The 18,981-nt window shown below is 43.0% G+C and overlaps 1 protein-coding gene across 1 annotated transcript in view; it reads left to right on the forward strand.

The window, feature by feature from the left end:
• The window catches only part of LCT (lactase), a 19,904-nt gene continuing 923 nt past the window's right edge, over positions 1-18,981 (forward strand). Inside the window, exons 1-16 of the mRNA XM_062578556.1 lie at positions 1-658; positions 1,318-1,397; positions 2,616-2,699; positions 4,372-4,474; positions 4,896-4,974; positions 5,661-6,348; positions 6,754-7,399; positions 8,693-10,252; positions 10,574-10,842; positions 11,312-11,602; positions 13,432-13,630; positions 13,762-13,964; positions 14,356-14,465; positions 16,373-16,507; positions 17,442-17,665; positions 18,565-18,801. Of these exons, the coding sequence (XP_062434540.1) occupies positions 1-658; positions 1,318-1,397; positions 2,616-2,699; positions 4,372-4,474; positions 4,896-4,974; positions 5,661-6,348; positions 6,754-7,399; positions 8,693-10,252; positions 10,574-10,842; positions 11,312-11,602; positions 13,432-13,630; positions 13,762-13,964; positions 14,356-14,465; positions 16,373-16,507; positions 17,442-17,665; positions 18,565-18,801 (5,566 nt within the window). The remainder of the gene's footprint in view (positions 659-1,317; positions 1,398-2,615; positions 2,700-4,371; positions 4,475-4,895; positions 4,975-5,660; positions 6,349-6,753; positions 7,400-8,692; positions 10,253-10,573; positions 10,843-11,311; positions 11,603-13,431; positions 13,631-13,761; positions 13,965-14,355; positions 14,466-16,372; positions 16,508-17,441; positions 17,666-18,564; positions 18,802-18,981) is intronic.

Raw genomic sequence — 18,981 nt, forward strand, 5'->3', positions numbered from 1 at the left:
ATGGAGCTGGTATATAAGACCATCTTCTTTTTCTTATTAGCCTCTCCTAGCTTTGGGATAGAGAGAGGATTAGCTCAGAATTTTATTGCCGTTGCTGGACCGCTACCCAGCGAGCTAGTAAATAGTTTGCAGAACCAAGCGCTACCCAAAGAGGCTCAGGACCCTGCTGGGAGCGAAGCCCATGAATACCTGTGCCAGCAAGATCCGGTGGCTTCTGAGCTGCCCCTGCGCCTCTCCCGCCTTCGTGAGGCCGGGGTGACGCACTACAAAGTCTTCCTGCCGTGGTCGTGCATCCTCCCGGAGGGGGACGCCAGGAAGCCGGACGAAGCTCAGGTGCAGCGGTACCGGGAGCTGCTCGAGACGCTGGCTGCGGCGAACCTGCGGGCGGTGGTGGTTCTGCATCAGCAGCGGGTGCCTGGGGCCGTGGCTGCGCGGGCTGCGCGCGGGGAGGCCGGCGCCTTTGCTGACCTGTTTGTGGAATACGCGGAGTTGAGCTTCCGCTCCTTTGGGGCCCTGGTCGGCGCGTGGCTCACGTTCAGCGACCTGCCGGAGGTGCTCGAGAGCCTGCCTTGCGGCGATCGCCGGGCCCGGGCGCAGGCCCTGGCTGATGCGCATGAGAGAGCTTATCAAGTCTACCACGAGAAATACTCGCCAGCAGGTAAAGATGTGTCTGTAGGACACTGTTTTTCATAAATAATTTGCGAGAGGATTAAATGGCAGCTGCTACGCTCTCTGTGCGCTATCTCTGGTCTCAGGGTTACATAGAAATATTTGAGTTGCAGACTCCTTCAAAATAATTATTTTGATAATTGTTTGAAATTTGCTGGTAATTACATTTTACTTGAAGTGATAGCCAAACAAGTTGAGGAGAAACATATAATAGTCTGCCATTTTCTATACTCTTTTTAAGTCATCCAGCTCAGTATTAACTTTAATAATTAAACCACTATAGAAGAACCACTGAAGTCATAAAAACTGAAGATCGTGCTTATAAGCACAGAGTGGAAGGGGACCCACTAGATAGTTGCATTCAGATCTTCCTCCCTGTGAGCAAGTGTTATCATTACTGCTCATAAAAAAGATTTACTGACAACGAAATTCCTTGAACAACAACAACTTGAACTTTGCCATTGGACTTCAACCTTCTTGACTCCCCTTCAAAACTATAGGGGATATTCTCTGATCAGCTGCTTAGGGCACTGTCTCTGATGATCCACATCTTCAAAAACTTCCAGCTGATTTTAAAATAACTACAATGAACTGTAAATTTTCATTTGCCCTTCTTAATACACTAATAGGCTGCCTCTTTCTTTCAAGATGGAAAACTATCCATTGCTTTAGGACTGGATCAGCTCTTGGATAGCACTTCTTCAGAATTGCTCTCAGTTTCCCTTCAGGTAACACCTTAATAGAAATGACTTCCAAAATGAAAGAACTTGATTAAGTTAATGTTTTTATGTGCAGGATCAAGTATTGCAGGTTGAGTATAATGTTAGTTGGTCAGTTTTATTTATTTTATTACTTTGATCTTATGAAGCTCACTGATTTTAAAAAACAATTTTTGGCTAGTAAGTACTGGTATATGGAGAGGTATTTGCTCTCACAGTAGGCAACTGTAGCAGTATACATGCTTATGTGACAACCTGTCTGCAGAAATGTATCCATTTTTAATCTTCTGTGCAAGACAATTATGTGCATCACAAAATAAATGTTTTAAATAACCATTATTTTTAAAAATCCACCTAAAGTTCAGAAAGTGCTTTTAATAGAACAGATTAAGTGGTCTTGGTGTACAGGGACAGCACAGCATGAGGAGAATCTAATCTTTACAAAGATGGTGACATCCTTTCCATAAAGACCAAACCCGCCGTTATTAGTGTGCTCATCTAGAGGATGCTGACATGGGATGCACTGCACAATTGGCTGTGCAGGTTTTGGACTTGCATTTGCAGTCTTTTTAATAATAAATAACGTTGCAGACATAATACTTTAACATGAGCAAAGCATATTTTTTTTATTTACCCAATAAAAAAGAGATTTTTTTATTAGGTAAGGTCACTATACTAGAAAAAACTTACACTGAAAGTTGCTGAAAGCTTATCTTCCCCCCCCCTTTCATCAACTGGTTTAATAAAAGAATATTACCTATGCTATTGAACCTTGCTGACTTTACTGGGATTGTGGTTTGGAATGATCAAAGATTTCTGAAATGGACTTTCCCCAAAATTTTATTGATAAGGCCTCCCTGATTCACACTGTTAGTTGCAAAAGTTTCTCTACCTGGTTACTCATAGACTCCTTCAGTCTTACTAGTTTAAGATACATTTGTAAATAGTGAATATTAAATGTATAAAGTACTCTTATAGTTTACCTCAACTCTAATGCTTCTAAGATTTTGCATTGTGTTTTTTGCAAACAAAGATAGAGACAGACGTTAAAAAAAAAATCTTCCCACACAGTATACACACGCATTATATTGTCAAGGCCTGTCTTATGGGTATATGACTTCTTATTTGAATAACTTCTCTATATCAACCATGTCAGGTATTTTATGTATTTTTGAAAAAAAAAATCTCCAGGATTATTTATTTATTTATTTATTTTGCTGTTTCCAGGATTCATTAGACTTTCTGTCTCTCGAACTCCATTACAATTGTGGAAATGAAACAAACTTCTACATGAAGTTGGGTGAATTCCAGGTAACTTTGTGTACAGTGTTAAAATGAACATTGCATTTTCTGGATTTCTGTATTGCTTTAGACTGATGAAGTTCCAATTTACTTTCAGTTTATACAGCTCCAAATACTTCTGAGATTTGCACCCATCTAGCTGAAGGCAAGATTAAGTCTTAAATATTTTAAAATTACTTTATTGATGTTTTCCAGGAAAAGGAATGTGTTTGAGGGTACTATGTATGTTGAAGATGCACACGTCTAAACGTTTCATTTCAAGTACTCCCAAAAGAGCAGAGCAGACAATATATTCCTAAGATGAAACACTAGGAGCAGAGCAGATGGGACAAATCCATCATTGCCCTTATAATTCTACTGAATTTCAGAAAACATCTATAACAACTTACTTTGCAATGAAGGTCTGTTTATAGCAATTCTCACATTATGAATTCAAAGTAATTCATATATATGTATATATATATATTTTTTTTTAAATCGTAAATCCTCCAGAATCTAGGCCTATGTGATCCATGCTTCTGCAGAGCTGAGCACAGAAACTGTGTGCCTTGCTCAGAGTCACGTAGCAAAGGGAAGAGCAGCTAGAGAGGCATATGCAAGGCTCCTGGTTAACTCTCTCCGTGCTGTGTGTTAGGAATAACAGGATAGTTATTCCCTATAAACAGGAGAATGATTGCCAGGCCAGAAATGAAGAGCAAGAAGTGAAAACTCTTGATATATCCTTAAAGATTAAAAAGTGCTGAAGATTGTGACAGAATTGCAGAGGTGGAAAACAGAGCGTAAATAAAAGGGGAATTCCGTGTTTCTAAAACGGTGCTGATTTGCTGTGAGAGCTCAGGCAACAGCTGTGCTGGGAAACAGCTGCACGCTGCTCGCTGTTATTCTGACTTGAAAACAGGTGTCTGAAAGTACTGGAAATGATCAGCTTGGTCAGCGCTCGCTGATGCCTTGAGTAACTGGAATGGTGTAATTCTTTTTTCCAGGGCTGAGAGTTGCTCTGTCTCGCATCCTGTGTGTTTGATAAGCTGTTAGGCTGGTAGCCTTATATAAAAGGATAGTCTAGAGTTGGTTCTGCAGCTGCACTAGCAAACATTTTGACTCCTTGTCTGCAGAGGCAATACTAGCAATGTTAACGAGGGCACGTCTGCAGAAGGATTGCGTCCCATGGCAGTGACGATGTCAGTGATGGTATAGGCTAGTACTGATATTAAAACCTCCGGTACTGAACTGCATTCTTGAAATGTGTAAGACAAGAGTCACCCAACAACTGAGTGGCAGAACAGGGAGCCACCCGGTAGACTTGTTCTCTTTAAGGTTCCAGTAGGGTGTAATTACTCAAAAAATCTGAAGTGGGCCAACTGATGGCAACTGATTCTTTAACAAGTAAGTTTTCTGAAAAAATATGCTTTCCTGCGCCTTCTCAATGAAAAGTCAAACATCAAAAGTTTCTGCGGTTTATACTTTGATTTGCATGGGTCTTTTTTGGATCAGAGAAGAATAATTGGTGGTATTTAATGCTTACTTTGATTTATGAATTTAATTCTGAAGAACTTCAGCTCTGATGCTCACTTTTCTAGATATTTCTTGTTCTGTATCAAAAGCAACAAATACCAAGAGCATGGTTTTACTAGCTGACCTGTACTTATTTCCATACAATTTTGTTTGACTTCTGGTTCTGTAGAGTATCTGGAAGGACACAAAGATTCTGCTTTTCAGTCTGAAATTCCTTGATTGTAGTTCCATGGAAGAGAATCCATTTATACCAGTGGCTTCTATTGTCACAGGTAAGTGAAGTATTTCAAGAAGAAGGAGGGGTTTATAGCTAGGCACTGAATGGGAAATTGGAGAGGGAATTCGAAGTTGTCCAGTCCAGACACCTGTTGTTTGATTATTTAGTTAGATAGTTTCTTTATAACTTTCTTGGGAAACTGAAGGCAGATGGTGAATGTGGAGGGCAGGAAAGCAGGAAATCTATTCCACCACCAAATCTTTTCTTTTTCTTTTAAATAAGAAAGTGCAAATACAGAATAAAAACCCAACATATCGGACCTGAGGAAAAACAGACATTATTTAGTAACAAAAAAAAAAAAAAAACAAAAAACACTTCGTTTCAAAAGATGTGGTTGTATGCACATCTGGTGTCATACAATCTGTGGGATCTAAGCTGTGACCAAGTTCATTGCTTCTTATTTGTTTGTTTTTCAGCCATTAATAAAGAAAAGGCACATGTAATTGGGTATGATGTTAATGAATTCTTGGACTTCTCATCAAATCCTGTTTTAAGGTACAGTTTTTATTCCTCCCTTAAATCTGATACTATAAGAAAGTGGTGTCCTCTAGAAACAGGTGTTCTAGACAGATACAAGGCACATTTAGTGGAAAAGTCCTAGCTGCTGAAAGGCCTGGAAAGGAGTGCCTTTCTGCTGCTTCAGGCCCATAGTAACAGGTATGTTCTTCAACTCTTTCACTCTTTAAAAAAAGTGAAGTAGTGTTTTTTTTTTTTGTTTTTTTTTTGTTTTTGTTTAATAGAAGGAAGAAAGAAACCCTGTGCCTTTTTCCTTTTCTGGGACAAAAGACAAATAGGGCTGCAGATACCTAGGAGATGTCACTGTGCAAGGGGAAGTTAATGGTTACGTAAGCAGTGTTGACTGGTTTTAGTTTATCCAGTGGAAACCCATGCGGCAGTTATAACATGTGAAATTGCTACATGCTGTGAGGATTTTGTTTGTGTCTTAGACCTAGGTGTAATGAATTATGCAAATCTACCTGCAAAGAAGTGCTTTAGATATGTAGCTCTTGAGCAGCTCTGTGGTTAGCTCATTGCGTATCAGCTTCATCTGCCAGCTGAGTGGCAGTAAGTTAGATTGAAAAGGGAACTATACCCTGCATAGCACAAGTGAGCTGAAGGCAAAGCAAACAATCCTTTCTTCCTCCTCAGAGACTAACAACTTTTTATTCTTCTGCCTCCAGCATAACAAATACTCTACAGGAGAAGCCGGTTGTTGTTCTTACCCCCTACTCCTCCTATCAAACTGTTTGGAAAATGTTTGCTAACCAGTCTGAAGTGGAGAGGGATTCTTTTCTGCAGGATGTTTTCCCAAGTGGTTTCCTCTGGGGCACATCCACAGGTGCCTTTAATGTTGAAGGAGCTTGGGCAGAGGATGGGAAAGGAGAGAGCATTTGGGATCAGTTTGGGCATGAAGGCCATGTCTACATGAATCAAACAACAGATGTGGCATGTGACAGCTACTATAAAACCAGCTATGATGTTTACCTGCTCAGGGGTCTTCAGCCACAACTGTATAAATTTTCTGTATCCTGGCCCAGAATTTTCCCTGCTGGCACCAATGAGAGTATCAGCTCCAAGGGTGTGGATTATTATAACCAACTAATTAACAGCTTGCTAGACTCTAAAATTGAGCCAATGGTGACTCTGTTCCACTGGGACCTCCCACAAGCTCTGCAGGTTGTCGGTGGCTGGCAGAATGAAAGCATCATAGAAGCTTTTGCAAACTATGCAGACTTTTGCTTTGCCACCTTTGGAGATCGGGTCAAGTTCTGGATTACTTTCCATGAGCCTTGGGTTATCAGCTATGCTGGCTATGGCACTGGAGAGCATCCTCCAGGAATCACTGACCCAGGAGTAGCATCTTACAAGGTAAGGACACAGCAATAGCTATGATCCCACAGCTGCCATTGTTTTCCTCTGCCAGTTCTGTATTTTAGCTACGTTAAAGCCTCATGTGGCCTCTGAGACAATTATTTGCTTGTTGGATTTGTGATACTTAAAAGAAAATGGAGTGGTTAATGGACGTGGGACATCCCTTTTTTATTTTTCCTTTCTAATAGCTGGTGTTGACCCTTGGAGCTCAGATAGTCAGGTTCTTCAATTCATGCTTAATTCAAAACAGCTTCCCCACTGTATTTTCTGGCCATGATTATTTGTCTTGTCAGACTTTCTTGTTTTAGCAGGAGGCACCTTTCTTGTGCAACAATAATCTCAACTTCTAGGAGTTCCTGTGCAAAGTTACATGATGCACTTTCCTCTGCTTTCTGCCCTTAGGTGGCTCACACAATTCTCAAGGCTCATGCCAAGGTCTGGCACCTGTATAATGATAGATACCGTTCTCAGCAGCTGGGAAAGGTAGGGCTGGTGCTGAACTCGGATTGGGCTGAACCCAAGATTCCAACCAACTCTGAGGATGTGAGAGCAGCTGAGAGGTACCTGCAGTTCATGCTTGGCTGGTTTGCTCACCCTATATTTGTCAACGGTGATTACCCAGATATCCTGAAGGCTCAGATCCAGGAAGTAAACCAGCAGTGCTCCACAACAGTTGCCCAGCTGCCTGTGTTTACTGAGGAGGAGAAGTCCTGGGTGAAAGGGACAGCAGATTTCTTTGGTCTTTCTCATTACACTTCCCACCTGGTTAGTGCTGTGACTAATGGCACCTGTGCTCCGGGCTATGAGAGCATTGGGAACTTCTCGCTGCATGTAGATCCATCATGGCCACAGACTGCGTCCTCTTGGATTCATGTAGTCCCTTGGGGCTTAAGAAGGCTGCTGAAGTTTGTGTCTCAGGAATATACAGGGACAAAGATCCCGATTTACATAGCAGGAAATGGTGTGCCAACACAAGATGGAGGAGATGTTATTAATGACACTCTGCGAGTGGACTATTTCCGTCAGTACATCAATGAGGCTCTAAAAGGTATGGAGAACAGGAAATGTTTTTGTTCTTGTTTTGGGGGGGTTTTTTGTTTGTTTTTCCCACTATGGCAGCTAGTTGTTTTATCACTTCTACAGTGGTTAGCTTTGAAACATCACCATTTGTAGTGATGTGAAGTCAGCTGCCTCTGCTGTATATAGTGTGATCTTAAAAACTTGAGGCTATCTCGTGTCCAGAAGTGGGATTTTTCCATTCTATTTAGATGTGGGAATAGGATTTTCATATATGCAGATAAATAGGGCTAGATCACAAAGTCTGTTTCTCTATGGGTTGACTTTTTACATAGTTCAGCTTCCCTGAAGATAATTTGACTACTGCCAAGTTCTTTACCTGTACAGGTTTTGGAGATTAGGATGGAACTATGTCTTCCCTGATCAGATGGATCTAACAGACAGCATCTTGTAACATTTCAGGCTAGAATTTTTGGGGAAATATCTTTAATCTTGCTCAAAATAAATGAGATATAAATATGTCTGTATCTTTGAGGTTGGACTAGATGATCTCCAGAGGTCCCTTCCAACCTTTATGATTCTATGATTTTCAAACTGCCTATCTAGTGACAAAAATAATATCAATGACTGTAGTTTTAGACAGGTGAGGAAATGACAAATACAGATTTTAATCATTCTCTCTTAAGAAGCGATCAATATATAGCATTTGCTTTTTTTGACCTAGTTTTCAACATGCTGATATTTGGGTGAAAAGAGCTACAGAAAACAAAACAGCATAGCAGTTATGTCTGAGCAGAAGTACAGAAGACTGACTGTATATGGGAAATGAACTCTTCTGAGATGAGGGATCTAGTACTTTTTTTTGTAGGCAATGTGAGAAGGAAGCTGGGCTTGTCTCTGCTGGTATGCTGTCATGCAAAAAGAAAGTCTTCAGTACCCAGGGAAGACAGACAAGCACTAAATACATGTTTCATTTTAACTACAGTGATAAATCTAGAAGGGATCCATATATCTAAACTGAGTAACTGTCTTTGAAAAAAAGAATATAGGGAAAGAGATACCAGTGGGACAGGTGTCCTGTACTCACATACCTCTTGACTAATATTTATTTTCTAATCTCATTTTTGTCACTAAGCATTCGACCAGCTCCCATTACAGCTCTGATTGCTGCTTTTGCCGGATACTCTAGTATCTAGTTGTTTTGGTTTTCTGCCTAAAAGCACATTCATAGATATTTGGTTATTTGGCTGTTATTCTCAGTTGTGTTTGTACCTGCTCTCAGAAAACGTTCGAATAACTGAGTCTTGTACTGTTTCTTTGACAGCGGTAAAACTAGATGCAGTTGATGTTCAGTCATACATTACTCGATCACTGGTTGATGGCTTTGAAGGCCCAGTGGGGTACAGCCTAAAATTTGGGCTACATTATGTGAATTTTGAAAATAGCAACAGACCAAGGACCCCCAAGGCATCTGCTTATTTCTACTCCAGTGTTATTGAAAAAAATGGTTTCCCACCCGATGTCTCGAACAGATTTTCTACTCCTGTGGCATTTGAGCTACCTGTGTCATCGAGATTGCCAAATTTACCAGCATCTGAGGTTCCCTCGAAGGCAAAGGTTGTCTGGGAGAAGTTTTCATCCCAAACAAAGTTTGAAAGGGATATGTACTTTTATGGCACCTTCCCAGAGGGCTTTATGTGGGGTGTGTCTACTTCTGCCTACCAGATAGAAGGAGGTTGGGATGCTGATGGCAAAGGACCCAGCATTTGGGATACTTTCACCCATGTCCCAGGGAACATAAATAATAATGATACTGGAGATATAGCTTGTGATAGCTACAACAAAGTGGAGGAAGATCTTTACTTGCTGAGAGCCTTAGGGGTAAAGAGCTACCGTTTCTCTCTGTCGTGGTCTCGAATTTTCCCCACCGGAAGGAACAATTCAATAAACAACCATGGAGTTGACTATTATAACCGTCTCATTAACGGATTGGTTGCAAGCAACATCACTCCAATAGTCACACTGTACCACTGGGACCTGCCACAAGCTCTCCAGGACATTGGTGGCTGGGAGAACAGTGCACTGATCGAACTGTTTGATAGTTTTGCAGACTTCTGTTTCCAGACCTTTGGGGACAAGGTGAAGTTCTGGCTTACATTCAATGAACCCTATGTCGTTGCCTGGGTCGGTTATGGCGCTGGGAAAATTCCACCCAGTGTCAGTGACCCTGGTAATGCTCCCTACAGGGTTGTGCACACGCTACTGAAAGCTCATGCCAGGGTCTACCACACTTACGATCGCAAGTATAGAGCAAGTCAGGGAGGGATCATTTCTCTGAGCCTTAATGTCGAGTGGGCTGAGCCGAAGACTTCAGGTGACCCCAGGGACATAGAAGCTGTTGACAGGTACATGCAGTTTTTGTTGGGGTGGTTTGCACACCCGATCTTCAAAAATGGGGACTATCCTGACGTCATGAAATGGACAGTTGGGAACAGGAGCGAGCTCCAAAACCTGCCATCATCCCGCTTACCGGTTTTCACAGCTGAGGAGCAAGAATACATCAGGGGCACGGCAGATGTTTTCTGTTTCAACACCTACACTTCCAAAATTGTAACTCATGCAACAACCTGGCTGAGGCCCTTCTCTTATGAGTATGACCAGGAAATTTCAGTAGCAGTTGACAGCTCTGGGCCTTCCTCAGCTATTGATGGACATCGTGCTGTGGCCTGGGGGATGAGGAGGCTGCTGAACTGGATCAAAGAGGAATATGGAAATCCCCCAATATACGTCACTGAGAACGGAGTAGGGATAAAGACCGATGCGGATTTTGATGACAGTGCCAGGATATTTTACTACAAAACATACATTGATGAAGCTCTAAAAGGTACGAATGTTTGCTTCTATTCTGTCAGTGTGGTGTATCTGTTTATCCCCCTTCCAGACTTTGGCTTGATTTCCTCTACTGAGGAGTAGTTTGTATAAGCAATTGGTATCAGTCTTGAAATATTCTGAACATAATACAAACATACAATTTCTTTTTATGCTCTCCTGTCTGTGGCTATTTTACTTTGTAGTTATCTAATGATAGCTTTATGAAGGTGTGGGTGTGTCTGCATATGAATTGTTTGTTGTTCACTTAATGTGTGATACACTGATGCTCTTTCACAGTTTTTCATCTAACATCTCTTAAAATATATACTTTCAGCTTACAAGCTGGATGGTGTTAATCTGCGAGGATACAGCGCTTGGTCTTTTATGGATAACTTTGAATGGTTGAATGGCTATGATCCAAGGTTTGGACTGCACCAGGTTGATTTTGATAATCCCAACAGGCCAAGAACCCCAAAGCGCTCTGCTGTGTACTATTCAGAAATCATCCGCAATAATGGTATCCTGTTGCCCAAAGAAGATGAATTTTTATATGGGGAGTTTCCAAAGAACTTTTCTTGGAGTGTAGCAACTGCAGCTTACCAGGTTAGGAAATGAAGACTGACTCTTAAAAGTACCAGCAGAAAATTGATTCATTTAGGATGAGATAGCCAGAGCTTTTGTAACATCAGGTGTTAGCATAATTGAGGATTACTGTAACAACTGCCATGAAAGTGAGGAACTTGGGGATATTTAAGGGCATGGCTGTACCACAGGAACTGGGACAGCAGCACTGGCTTCACAAGAGCCAGCTAATGCTGAGCAGCAGTTGAATTGAAACAGTACCTGTTTCTGTGAAACTGGACTTTGCTAATAAGTCTTGCTTTGAGGTCCAATAGCTCTTACTGGTTTTGTGCAGCAAAAGCGATATTGTTTACAGTCTTAAGCTGGTAAGTTAAAATACTGGGTGGTGGTGCCACAAAGACTAGCAAGGCTGAATTCTTTACTAGGTCAAATCCTAAATTTGAGGTTTACTAGCAATTTCCTTTTCTCTTCCCCCCATCTATAATTAAAGATTGAGGGAGCATGGAGAGCAGATGGGAAAGGACTTAGCATTTGGGATCAATATTCTCACACTCCCTTGAAAATCAGCAATGATGAGAATGGAGACGTAGGCTGTGACAGCTACCACAAGATTGAGGAGGATGTGGAAATGCTGAAGAGTCTCAAGGTGTCTCACTATCGCTTTTCAATCTCCTGGTCACGTGTTCTCCCAGACGGGACTACCAGCTATGTCAATGAAGTGGGACTGAACTACTATGAAAGGCTTATTGATGCTCTTCTAGCAGCTAACATTACACCTCAGGTAACAGTAAAAATGGTCTGGAATTCTGACAAAATTCAAGAGTTGAGAATTATCCTGATATCAAAGATCAAATTCTAACTCTTGGATTTCCCTGCGTGATTCTCATGCTCTGATGCCTGCATAGGAAACCCTCAGTCCCTCCAGACTTCCCAGGCTGTTCAAGATAGCTCAAGCCCATAGCGGAACCCCAGCCTGATACTCAGAGCACATGTGTGTGTTTCAGTCTGCTCCCCGCTTCGTAGGGAAAATGTTTTTCACTGTGTTCCACAAGGAAATGTGGGTTTGAGGGGGATAAACAAATGAGCTGGGGATAAAGTAACAGATTAGAAATTCCCTTACTACCTAGAAAGATCACAGTAACCTTATTGTTTGCTCTTTCCAAACTGTTTCCAATTGCCTCCTTGTCCCTCATGCTTTTGGAAGTGGATTTCCAGAAGAACCTGGTGAGCTGTCCAGGGACTGAAGTGAGGCCAGCCAGCCTCTAGTTCTCTGGAACCTCTTCCTTGCCTTTTGTGGAGACGGGGGTAACCTTAATTTTTTTTTTTTTCTCCCCAGGAGTTAGGAATCTCTGTTAATCGTTGTGATTTTCACAGATAACAGGCTGATCTTGCAGCTGTGTCAGCCAGCCCTTTCAACCCCCTCAGGTGAATCTCACCTGACTGTTCAAGCAGTCCCTATTGCTTCACTTTTTACATGCTTGCTTTTTTTGTATTTTAGCTCATTAAGAAGCACTTTGCTTAGCCAAGCAGGTTTTCTGTCAGCTCAGATTCTGACAAGTTAGAATATTTAAATCCCTTGCTGAGAATGTTTTGGTTCAGTTGTAGGTGTAATATAACCATATAAAACCATAATAATAGGACAGTCCATCCTAACACAAGCTTAATGCAAAAATTAATGACTTGCATGAGAATTGAGCACCTAAACTAACACTGTTAGGAAGTTCTAGAGAAAACAAAATATAAAAGGTGTATTTAAAGATGGCTCTTCAGGTGTCTAATATCTTTCCCTATCCTGTCTAGAGGTAGGGTAAACAAGCATAAGAGTATAGATAGTTATGTGTGTTTTTATTGTCCAGGACTTTCATTTATTTGTTCATAGCTTTATTATGTAGCTTCTGTATCTGTTGTTGGAATGATACAATGAAGTGGCTGGAAGAAAAGTCTTTTCTCCTTCATTTTGGCCACTGCACTCTGACAGATAAACTCCTCGAGGCAAGATGACCAACCTTTCTGCCTTGGTAGCTGCTGAGCACCAGGGTGGGTACGTGGCTGGACCATGCATTACGTGCACGTATATGCAGGCAGCAGCCCAGGAGCATCTAGGCAAACATCCGATTGTGCCTGAGCACAATCCTGTGTCTTCATGGTGTTGCTCTAGAGTGGTTGGACGGATACAGCAAACCAAATAGGTATTCTAACGGGATTGTTTTTCATCTGAGAGTCAGTGTAGGTGAGGCAATTCTTGACCGACTGGAGTTCTTGCTATCACAGGGTTGTTGTGGGATTTTTCTGAAAATGAAAGACTGAAGGCGAAAGCTTGAGCTTCACAATCAGGTGGGCCCCTGGAGTTGATCCTTTCCCCGTGTCCTAAAGAAACGGAAACACTGGCAGGGAGGTACTTTATTCAGAGTGCGTGAGTGATCACCATGAACTTGAACACCGCATGACAGAGGGCACTTGAGTTACTACAGTATGTATGAGTACGTGCCCATTAGCAACAAGTAACTGCAAATCCAAGTGGAGTTTATAGATCAGCTGCTTTGTTGTCCTCGTTTCTGAAAGCGGATTGAATGCCTAGCTGAACTGTTTTCCTCGCTCTCTTTCCCACAGGTAACTCTTTATCACTGGGACCTCCCACAGGCGCTGCAGAACGTCGGTGGGTGGGAGAACGACACGATAGTTCAGAGGTTTAAGGAGTATGCTGAGCTCCTTTTCCAGAGACTGGGAGATAGAGTGAAATTCTGGATAACCCTCAACGAACCCTACAATGTTGCGTACTATGGCCATGGCACAGGCACAGCTGCTCCAGGCAAGTCTGCTGTGTTTATTCACTTGCTGGTGGGGCAGCTGTGGATGTTCTGTGCCTTGTGTTAACCTCCAAAGAGGAAAGCTGGAAATTGTTGCTGCACTGCCTGCACCATCACTGTCTCTGCACTGCAGGTATCTCCCTTAGGCCGGGACGAGCCCCCTACATAGTGGGGCACAACTTAATAAAGGCCCATGCTGAAGCCTGGCATGTGTACAATGAGACCTACCGTGCAAAACAAGGAGGATTAATCTCTATTACCATCAACTCTGACTGGGCAGAGCCAAGGAACCCAAACAAGCAGGAAGACCATGATGCTGCCAGACGATACTTGCAGGTACAGTGAGGAGCATGGCCACGGTTCTCCTGGCTGCTCATGGTGTTGTTCGTCTCTCTGCCCCCTTTCTGTGTGCTGGAGATGCCCAGAACACAGGTCAGCGTCTCACTGCACCAACAGGAGAGAAAATGGTGAGCCCAACCTGTCAGAGAGGTGTCATTGCAAGGAAACTATCGCCTTCTTCTAGTGTTGATGGTTGGTCAAGTATGCAGCAGAAACATGACAAAATAGTAAGGCAGCGCCAAAAACTTAATAAATTTACTGCTGTTGTACAGGCATCTCCATGTGCTTGTTCATTATAAATTCAGATATAAAGCAGCATATGGATAGGAATAGTTAAACCATTTGTTTTGATATAAAATTTATCCCTCTCCCTTGTATCTTGGCTTAGTTTCTTGCAGGTTGGTTTGCTCATCCTATTTTCAAAAATGGCGATTATAATGAAGTGATGAAAACGAGGATTCGGGAACGCAGTCTGGCTCAGGGCCTGAGCAAGTCACGGTAAAAGCTCAGAAGCGTAGTTGCTAAAGTCACTTGGGCTAAAACTTTGTTTTTCTGTTAGAGCTGCTAACTTGGAATGATTCTATTGAACTGTTACTGTGAAAATCTTGCTGTATTTTCTTAGGAAAAACTCCATACTTCTTTCTTCAGAATGATATGTTTGCAGCTCAAGGCAATATAATAAATGATCTGCATCAGACTGTGCTTTTCCTGACAATGCAAATATATTTAAACTGTTTTTAAAATGATGTAGTGAACACAAGCACCGAAAGCTTGTTGGTGCCTCTGAACTACATTTAATTTTTGCCATTCCTGCTATTCTTAGTCCTATTGTGCTATCAGAGAATAAACGAATGTTTATTCTTCTCTCTGCCTTTCGTGGCACATACATGTTGGAAGAGTTGGAGTGTGCTCTGCAGCAAGGCAGGTCTCCTCAAGGTTTGAGTTAAGCTTTCATATGTGCCTCAAGCACATGAATTTTTGAGTGCTTATTTTTACAGTCTATTTCTTTTCTGATGGTTGCTGCTGTTAATAAGAGAGCAAAGTATCTGTGCATTGCTTTGAGGTAAAGTGCCCTTCAGCATCTCCATCTTCTGGGGAAGAAATCTTGTCCTTAGTCTCAGGCATTGCCAACTTGCTGGGAGCACTGGGTGCATTTTAAGCAGTGGTTGCCCATGGACCAAATTCCCAAGGGGCCTTTCTCTCTCTCCTGGCTAAAACAGAGCTGGAGACTTGCACCTTGCTCCAAGGTACTCTCCCTTGATGTTCCTGACTCCATTTCTGGCTCTGTCATCGTGGTAGTGCTAGCACACAGGGCTTCAGGTGCAGGGCTGAGATCCCAAAGGGAGATGAGCTGCTCCGAGCAACTCTCTGCTAGCAACAGCTCCCCCTGAGTAGGGACCAGACCCCCTTGAGGTTAATGTCTGGTAGGAGGCACCTGCTCCTTTCTTCCCTCTATCGGCATTTGTCATGCCATTGCGGGATGGTGAGCTGAGACAGGCCACCTACAAGCACAGCATCCCTGGATCTCCGTATGGTTGTGGCAAAGCATGTGGTAATAACCAAAATGCTTGTGAGGGATCCCTCCCCCATGCTGAGGGTCACAGCGGTCATGCCCGAGGTGCAATGTTTGCCGTCTTAAAAAGCAGGATCGTGCAAGAGGTAACATCGCTCTGAGGCAAAGACCTCTGTGAGGTGCATCCACAGCAAAGAGAGCTACTGAACATGTAGAGTACGTAGCTCCTGGGCTCTTCGAATCCCATCGTGGAGGGGTGGTGGTCTTGGCCATGTTGTTCCCACTCCCTCCTTTGGGATCCAGCTGAAGTAGCAGGTCCATGAGCCACCGTTCCAGAAGTGCCTCATGTTCAGTTTATTTTTCTTTTCCTCCTGTTCCAGAGGTTGTCAGTGTCCAGGATTCCTTTTCAGTGCTGTCCTGATTCCTGCTTAGAGACACCTTATATCTTTGCTTCAAAGTCTCTTCCCCTATGTGAATACGCTTCTGAAAGAGCACTGGAAGTAAAGGGGGTTCCTTGGTAGTAGTTAGAGATTGTCGAGCTGTATTTTCCATTTGCCTGTTCATTATCCATCTTCCTTCCCTGCTCCTTTGGGGTTTTAGATCTCTGGGAGCTTAACCCTTTTGGATCCTGCAGCTGGGAAGAAACTTGTATTTAAAGAGATGAAGGTTGCTCATCAATTTTGCAGATGCTCTTAGAGCAAAAAGGTTTCTGACTTTCCTGACTCAAAGTACTTTTGAGCTCAAGCAGGACCAAACACACTAGTAAAGCTCCTAAATAACATCCATGTCTTTGTTTCTATCCTCTCCAATCCTTTCATATAAAAACTAAAAGAAGGGGGAATCCTGAAGACTTGTATTTTGAGGAGTTTATGCTTTTCTGTTTCTATTGCAGACTGCCAGAGTTTACTGAAAGTGAAAAGCAGAAAATTAAAGGCACATACGACTTCTTCGGTCTAAATCATTATACTACAGTTTTAGCATACAACTTGAACTATCCTGCTGCTCTTGCATCCTATGACTCTGATAGGTAAGGTGTGAATGTGAATTATTGGTCAAACAAAACATGCACTTCTGGAGCCTGAGCCAACTGAGCAATGTAAACTGACAACAAACAGAGCTATGAGACAAATATATTGAGCTATTAATCAACTCTAGAGAAAGTATCCACGAACAGTGACTGTTCTCACTCTGCAGTGATGGCCTTTCTTACAGTCCTGATTCATTTTATCTTTGTGGTTTAACCATTCATGTTTGTAAAGTAACTCCTAAAAGAAAGGAGTCAACGCTTCCAAGTCTCTTCATGGTCTGGTATCAGCTTTAGATAATATTTATCATATTTTCTTTCTTTCTCCAATTTCAAATGATAAACAGTGGGGACATAAGGTTTTCATGGAACAGCTTGTGGGATGGTTCTGCCAGCTCTGAAATGCTTTCATAGATAATACATGGAATTGCATATAACATCCCCTGGTGAAACTCTTTCCCTTGATCTTTGCTGCTGCATTCCTAGCCTGTGGTTTAGACCTTGAGCAGAGCACTGGGCTCACTCTTGCATTCCTACATTCAGGAATGCAACACCAATTTTGGGTGCGCAATCGCTGCATTGTAGACTATACGTTGAAAAGTAGAAATGGTCTCAAAGTACAAAGACCTGACAGGCTTGTGATTGGAACTAAAATCAGATCCTGAGCTGCAGCTGATTTAGGCACAATGTATTTTTAAAGCATATATGTATGAGACACACTTTTCTGGAGGCTTGTGAGCACCAGTAGCTCTTCACCACCTCAGACCTCTGCTTTTGCTTGCTTCCCACGGATTCATCTCTGCTCCAGCCTGCTGCAGAGCTCAGCGCAGTCGGTCTCAATCGGTGCTGGCTGCAGGGCCAACAGTGCGAGGTACTGGCCGCACTGCGGGCACTGGAGGATGGTCAGTGATCAGCATCTCCTCCTCCTCCTCTGCAGGGGCGTAGCCTCAGTAACAGACCGCAGCTGGCTGGGCTCTGGTTCCTTCTGGTTGTACGTGACACCCTTTGGCTTCCGAAAGCTCTTGAGATGGATAAAGGAAGAGTATAACGACCCTCCAATTTACGTGACTGAAAATGGGATTTCAGAAAGAGGAGACGTAGACTTCAATGATACTTGGCGAATACATTACCATAAGAGTTATATTAATGAGGCACTGAAAGGTAAGAACGATTATTTAAAATGTGGTCATCCAAATCTCTACAGTGCAGCAAGTGTTTCTGAGCAGGCCTGACCTGCATGTGAAGGAAGTAAGTGGTGAGGAACAGAAGAGGGAGATCACTTGTATTTGCAAGCCACACGCCTATATAGGTTTATTCTGTGTCTGCTTTTGAGCGCCTTCGGATTTAGCACAAGCTGGTCATGGATATCCAGGAGCTTTGAATGGGAAAGATGAGTTAAAGCAGGACGATGAGCAAACCATGGGTTTAACAGGGTAACTACAGATTCTTTGTATAGCTGCAGCTGGCAAGGGAAAGGTCTATTACTTGACAGTTTAATTGTTATGAAAACCTGTTTTGACTTTTAGTTTGATGCTGTTTTTAAAACTGAATTGCTTTAAGAAATGATTGTAATTACAGCAGTGGTCAAGCAGCATGGGGGGAAGGCTCCCTCCTTCCCGGCCTCCCTCCCCCCCCAGTTTGGTCCTCTGACGTACTCAGAGGTGACTGGCAGATGCTCAGAAAGTGCATGTTTACTTCCTTGTAGCAGAGAGCCACACAGGCACATGCTTAAATGCTAGTTGCATTTCAAAGGCTTTCTGTTCCTAAACTTTATCGAACAAAAGCTTTATTTATTTATTTATTTATTTATTTATTTAGAGCAGAGTAAAGCAGCCTCCAGTCCTGGCTGACTGAGCTACCCTGGTTGAGCATTAGCTGTAACTTGACAGTAGATCAGAACTTCCACAAAGCAACTGAGCTGAGGCAACGTGCGAGAGCGAAGGGGGCAGGCGCAAAGCCTCCCCTGCGCCCAGCAGGCTGCTTGTGGAGCTCGCCTGGCCGTGACGGCTCCTGCTGCCCTGCCCACACACCTAACCTTCTGTGCTTGGTCCTGCTAACAGCCGTCGTGCTCGACGGCGTTGACCTGCGAGGCTACACCACCTGGACGCTGATGGACAACTTCGAGTGGGCGGTGGGCTTTGCTGAACGGTTCGGCTTCTATCACGTGAATCGCACGGACCCCAGCTTGCCGCGGCTGCCCAAGGCCTCCGCCAAGTTCTACGCACAGCTCATAAGCTGTAATGGGTTTCCAGACCCAGCAACGGGGCCCCATCCCTGCCTGGAACCAGAGCCTGAAGGTAAGTGACACAGAACTCGTGTGCACGCAGGTGTGAGTATTCCTTATCGTAATTCCACAAGATTCCCATGATCTGTGGCCGTGGAGGCCACCAATGTTTTCTGCAAGTTATTTTAAGAGCTCTGACTAATCATCAGTGTTTACCACTGAAGATTTTTAACATGGAATTAGGTCACTTACT

The sequence above is a fragment of the Rhea pennata genome, chromosome 6 (assembly GCF_028389875.1).
Source record: "Rhea pennata isolate bPtePen1 chromosome 6, bPtePen1.pri, whole genome shotgun sequence".
Lineage (NCBI taxonomy): Eukaryota > Metazoa > Chordata > Aves > Rheiformes > Rheidae > Rhea > Rhea pennata.